Source organism: Centrocercus urophasianus, unplaced genomic scaffold (genome assembly GCF_019232065.1).
Source record: "Centrocercus urophasianus isolate 14NV4802_14NV808 unplaced genomic scaffold, USGS_Curo_1.0 seq_1461, whole genome shotgun sequence".
Lineage (NCBI taxonomy): Eukaryota > Metazoa > Chordata > Aves > Galliformes > Phasianidae > Centrocercus > Centrocercus urophasianus.
Genome location: NW_024884655.1, coordinates 1 through 5578, shown reverse-complemented (window position 1 = coordinate 5578; position 5578 = coordinate 1). Strand labels below are relative to the sequence as shown.

The 5578-nt window shown below is 70.7% G+C and overlaps 2 protein-coding genes across 3 annotated transcripts in view; both read right to left on the bottom strand.

Moving 5' to 3' along the window:
* The window catches only part of LOC122158541 (RNA-binding protein 14-like), a 7398-nt gene extending 6683 nt beyond the window's left edge, over positions 1–715 (bottom strand). For both annotated transcript variants that reach the window (XR_006168258.1, XM_042815273.1), the window contains exon 1: positions 318–715. Coding sequence is in view for 1 of the 2 variants with exons in the window: in XM_042815273.1 (XP_042671207.1) it covers positions 318–663 (346 nt within the window). In the remaining variant the exon portion in view is untranslated. The remainder of the gene's footprint in view (positions 1–317) is intronic.
* Positions 716–1119: 404 nt separating this feature from the next.
* CCS (copper chaperone for superoxide dismutase) lies at positions 1120–3877 on the bottom strand. Its single transcript, XM_042815271.1, has 7 exons — positions 3629–3877; positions 2951–3023; positions 2353–2686; positions 1963–2023; positions 1715–1792; positions 1510–1613; positions 1120–1406 (listed from the first exon to the last, which is right to left on the bottom strand). The coding sequence occupies exons 1-7, from the start codon at positions 3656–3658 to the stop codon at positions 1208–1210; spliced, it is 879 nt and encodes a 292-aa protein (XP_042671205.1). The 5' UTR covers positions 3659–3877; the 3' UTR covers positions 1120–1207.
* Between the last annotated feature and the right edge of the window lie 1701 nt (positions 3878–5578).

The window sequence follows — 5578 nt, the reverse complement described above, 5'->3', positions numbered from 1 at the left end:
AATTATAGCCTTCCACCCTCCCATCGCGGCCCGTAGGGGAGCAGCTCGCTGCGTCCGGGCTGCAGCAGCCCGACGTGAACCGACGGCAGCACAAACCGCCTCCTATCGGCCACCGGGTACCGACGCCCTTCCGGCCTCCCGCGGAGCAGCGGCTCGCCCCCTCCTCACCCCCCCCAGCTCCGCCTCAGGGCCGCACGCGGCACCACATCGCGGAGGCCGCCCCCCTCGCCCCCCCCAATAAGGGGCTCTGAGGGCCCCACGGGGTCCCGGCGCGGGGGAGGGAGGGCCGGGCGGCCCCGGAGCGGCGGGTCCGATACCTTTGACCACATCGCACTCCACGACGGTGCCGTATTGCTGGAACAGCGACCGCAGCTCGCCGCTGGTGCAGGCGGCCGAGACGTTGCCGACAAAAATCTTGCAGGTGTTGGTGGGCCGCGGCCGGGACGGCTCCACCACGATGCGGCGGCCGTGCAGCTGATGGCCGTTGAGCTGCGCGATGGCGCGGGCCGCCGCCGCTTCGTCCCGGAGGTGAACGAAAGCGAACTGTTTCATCAAGGCGATGCCGAGCACCGGGCCGGCGGCCCCGGAAAACAGTTCGCTCAGTTCTTCCGCCGTCGCCTCCTCGGGGACATTGCCCACGAACAGTTTGATGCCGGGACGCATGGCGCTGGCGGCGCTGGCAGCGCTGGCGGCCTCACAAAATGGCGGCGCCTCCTCAGCGCGGAGGGGGGCGGTGCTCGCGCACTGCGCACGCGCGCCGGCTTCCCGCCCCTTTACTGCGCAGGCGCGCCGACTTGGCGACCCAAGGCGCTTGCGCGCCGCTCACCGGCCGTCCCGCCTCATTAACTGCGCACGCACAAGACGCCGAGCCGATCGCGACTGTTTTAATGCGCATGCTCATAAACAGTTAGCAATGCAAGCTCGCTACGCATGCGCACCGCTGCATAATGAGCACGCATGCGCGCCGGGAGCGCGCGCAGCACTAACTTGTTTCTTGCGCACGCGCATCACTACATTACGATTTCGTCCCATTGCGCATGCGCGACTCCCAGCTACTTCTTCAGGACGCCCAACCTCCTCTCTTAAAGGGGCCGCGCTCTTTCTTTTCGGGGGAGGAAAGAGGAGACGCAAAGTGCTTTATTTCTCTTTGGTCCTTCGGGGGTGGAAGGAGGGGGGGCACAAAGTGCTTTCCTGCTCGTTCTTCCGCCTACAGGTGTGGGGTCGGGGTAGCCGTGGGGCTGGGGGCTGCCTTGGGGCTGGGGGCTGCCTTGGGGCTGGGGGCTGCCATGGGGCTGGGGGCTGCAGCCCGGTCCCGCTCGTCCCACAGCGTGAGGCCATCACAGGTGCAGAGCTGTTTGGGGTTCTGGAAGAGCCCGGCCGCCCGGGCCACCACCCCGCAGGCCAACCTGGAGGGTGGGGAGACAAACGTGGGGGTGTCACCACACCGTCATCCCCCTCCCCCCCCCCCCCAGACCCCCCCAAACCCGACCTGCTGCCCCACAGCCTCACCTGGGCCCCGAGTTCCCCGTCAGCTTGGACAGCGCATGGCCGCCCCGGCCCAGGTCGTCCTCACCCGCATCCACCACCACCGAGCGGCCGATGATGTCCCACACCTTTGGGGGAGGGGTTGGAAAAGGGGGGGGGAGGGGGGAGGTCAGGCTTTGGGGCACCGACCAACCCCCCCAAATGCCCCCAAACCCCCCCAGACCCCCACCTTCAGCCGCGTGTCCTCCATCCGGAACGCAGCTCGGCCCTCGGCGTCAGCCCACACGTTGCCCAGGTCCCCGGCGTGCTGTGGGGCACGAGTGGGTCAGGGGGGGCTCCCAGCTGCCCCCCGGCACCCCAAGATGCCCCCCGGCACCCTAAAGTGTCCCAAGGCACTCAAACTGCCCCCCAGCACCCAAAGTGCCCTCCAGCACCCCCAAAGTGCCCCCCAGCACCCCAAAATGCCCCCAGGCTCACCCGGTGCTGGTCCTGCGGCCCCCCATGGCTCTCCCCATCGGGGTTGTAGTGATCCCCACAGCTGGAGGATGGAGATGTGGGTGAGGAGGGACCCCTGTCCCTAAGTGGGGCGTCCCCACCTCCAGGGGTGTCCCTGTCCCCACTTAGACTTCCTTGTCCTTTACTGGGGGGTCCCTGTCCCCACTGGGGGGTCCTTGTTCCCTGTTGGGGTGTCTCTGCCTCCACTGGGTTGCCCCCATCCCAACTGGGTGCCCCCACCCACCATCGCTGCGCCCCCACCCCATTGCTCGCCCCCCTTTTTCCCCCCACTATGTTGCCCCCCGCGCGCCACCAGGTCACCCCCCCCCCCCCCCCCCGCGGGGCCCCCCCCCCCCAGCCCCCCCCCCCTACCTCTCACAGCCCTGGGACGTGTCCCCAAACTCGTGCACGTGGAGCCCATGGGGGCCGGGCCGCAGCCCGTCGATGACTCCATCCACCAAACAGAGCTCCGGGGAAACCTGCAGGAATCTCACCAAACCCCTCACGCCTCCGCCGCCATCACCGGACAGCGCCGCCACCGCCGCCGCCGTCGCGTCACCTCCGCGGGGACCCCCGGGGACCCCCAGACCCCGCAGCACCGCGCGGCGCCCGCTGGATTCCAGCAGCTCCTTCACGCGCTCCGCTCCCACCTGGGCCTCCAGCAGCACCGTCTGCGTCTCGGGGCGCAGCTCCAGCAGCCGCACGCCTGGGAATTGGGGGTGGGGGGAGATGGGGGGGGGGCAAAGTGGGGGGGAACTGGGGGGCACAGAGTGGGGCTTTGGGGCGCAGCTCCAGCAGCTGCACGCCTGGGAACTGGGGGGGAGATGGGGGGTGGCAAAGAGCGGGGGGAAGGGGGGAACCGAGTGGGGCTTGGGGTGCAGCTTCAGCAGCTGCACGCTTGGAAATTGGGGTGGGGGGAGATGGGGGGTGATAAGGAGTGGGGAGTTGGTTGGCACGGAGTGGGGCTCACCTGGGGCGCCCTCCAGCGCTGCCCGCACGGCTTCGGCGCAGCTCTCACAGCTCATCTGCACTGCAAACTCCATCTGGAAAAGGGGGGGATGGGAGGAAATGGGATGGGATGGGGGAGGGGTCTGCGCCCCCAAATGCCCCTTCCTGGGTCCCCCCCGCCCCAAGCGCCCGCTTATGGGACTCCGCACCCCCAAATTCCCATTTGTCATCCCTGCGCCCCTCAGAGTTCCACGGATGCCGCCCTTCCCCCTCCTCTTTAATGGGGCTCTGCCCCCCCCAAATGCCGTTTCTCGGCTCCTGCGCCCCATGAAGTCCCACCAGCCGACCCCCCAAAACGCCCCTTAACGCCGCCCCACAACCCCAAGCCCCCATTTAAAGGCACCTCCGCCCCGCAAACCGGCATTAACGGCTCCACGCACCCCAATGCCCAGCCATGGGTCCCTGCGGCCCGCGAACAGCCCCGCATGGCCGCCACAACCCGACACCGCCCTTAAAGGGGCCGCGCACCCCCGAACGCCCAGACGTGGGGCCCTGCACCCCACAACGCTGCCGCCTGCGAGGAACTGCGCCATCAAAATTCCCACCTACGGGGCGCTGCGCCCCCAAAATGGCTGCGGGCGGAGCCCCGGACCCCTAAACCCGCTCCGCCCGCCCCCAAAGCGCCGCCCCCGCCGCTCACCGTGCAGCTCGACCCCCCGGACCCCGCCATGACGGCGGACTCTGAACCCCGCGCGCTGCGCAACGCTCTATTGTCACTTCCGGTGCAATGCGTTGGCGTCACTTCCGGCGCAGAAACTGAAAGCGTCGCATCCGATTGGTATCACTTCCGGCGCAGCGATCGGCATGGAAACGGAGCCTCGGGGAGTGTGGGCGATAGCGGCGCGTTGTTTACACGTCACTTCCGGCGCCCCGGTCGCCATGGAAATAGAGACGCTGTAGGCCTCGTGGAGCGCGGTCCGGAGGCGGCGGGAAGCGCTGGGGGTCCCGGGGGCTCTGGGGGTCACGGAGCTCCGAGGCGTCCCGCGGGCCGCAGGGGGGTTTCGCGCGGGAGGATCCCGGCGTTTGGGGGCGCGCGTTTTCCCGGAGCCCGGGGCCGATTTTCCGCTGACGGCGGATTTTGACCGCAGAGCGCCGTGCGATGGCAGCACCGCGGAACCGCCGGGAAGGACGGAGGAGCTCCGCGCCGCCGCCACGAAGCCCCCGGCGATCCATCGCGGCCCTTCCGGACGAGCCCCTCCCGCCCCGCCGCCGCCTGCGGCCCGACAACCCCGGGTAACGCGGGGCTCCGTTCCGCTCAGCGCCGCCCCGCTGCTCACCGCCGTCACCCGCCGCCCCGAGGACCGCGCGAGGCTCCGCCGCCTCCGGACGCCGACCGAGCAGCCGCAGGAGCCGCGCGGAGCCCCGCCGGCCGTCGGCGTGCGGCTCTGGTGGCATCCGGAGCCGATGGAGGGCGCGGTGAAAGCGGGCCTGGAAGCGGCGCTGGGCTCTGAGGCGGGGATGGAGCTGCTGGGTGGTGGGAGGCGGCGGCGGCCATCGCGCAGCGACACGAAGCTGCAGCCCCTGCCGGCCCACGCTGCCGTGCAGCCCGAGCAGTTTCCCCATCGCCGCCCGGCCCCCCCCGAGGCTCTCCGGGATCTCCTGGCCCGGCTGGGCTCGGCGCTGCCCGCCCCCTCCTGGCGTTTCCACGCGGAGCCGCTGCTGGAGCCGGCAGCCACCGACCTCGATCTGACCGCACGGCGATCCCAGCAGCAGCCCGGGGCGGCTCCGAAAACCCCCGGAGCGCCGCCACGGCCGCTGCAGCTCCTGCACGACTACCGGCGATTCCTCACCGCCGCCGGCTCCGACTTCCTCCACGCCATCTTCGACCTCAGCAGCGCCGACGGCGACGAGGAGCCGCCCGACGAGCGCCCGTGGGGGACGGCGGAGCCCCCGCCTGCAGCCCGGCTGACGGCAGAGCCGCCGCCTGCAGCTCCGACGCCCAGCCCTGAGGAGCTGCAGCACCGCCTGCACCGCCTCTGGGCCGCCCTTCAGCTCCCCGCGGCCGAGCGCTTGGCCATGGCCACCAAATACGGCCCTGCGGCCGCCCGGCCGCGACTGAAGGCCGCCTTGGAGCTGTGGGAAGAAGCGGCCGCTCTGATCCGCCGACGGGAGCGGCTGTTGGCTCTGCTGGAAGGGCTGGAGCTCCGAACTTCCGACCCCGACCGCTTCTTCCAGCGCCGCCCCGGGCTCCCGTCCTCGGCCGCCCTCCACGGGGAGACGCGAGCGCGGCGGCGGCTGAACGCGGAGGCGCTGCGCTGCGAGGAGGAGCTGCGGGGGAAGCTGAGGAGGCTGCGGGAGGAATTCGGGGACGCGGTGACTCTGAAGGGACGCGGCTACGAGGAGAAGCTGCGGAGGGACCGGGCGGAGATGCTGTACCGGCTGCAGCAGGGCCGGAGAGCCGCCGCCATGGGCGGCATCGTGCGCTCGGAGCCGGGGCGGCGGTGAGGCGGAGCTCCGTCAGCCCGCGGCCCCGTCGCCTCCGCGTTGCGGTCCTACGAATGGAAGTGCCGGATTTGGGGCCGCGGACGAAGGGCTTCGTTGGTTCCGAAGGACGAAGCGGCGGCCGCAAAATGGGGAGGTGGGGGGGGGC

Excerpts from the sequence above, each read along its gene's own strand:
- CCS (XM_042815271.1), bottom strand. The coding sequence starts at position 3,658 with ATGGCGGGGTCCGGGGGGTCGAGCTGCACG. Across the intron at positions 2,687-2,950 it reads AGCGCTGGAGGGCGCCCCAG|GCGTGCGGCTGCTGGAGCTG; the intron begins GTGAGCCCCACT and ends CCCAATTCCCAG. Across the intron at positions 1,407-1,509 it reads ACGGGGAACTCGGGGCCCAG|GTTGGCCTGCGGGGTGGTGG; the intron begins GTGAGGCTGTGG and ends CCCACCCTCCAG.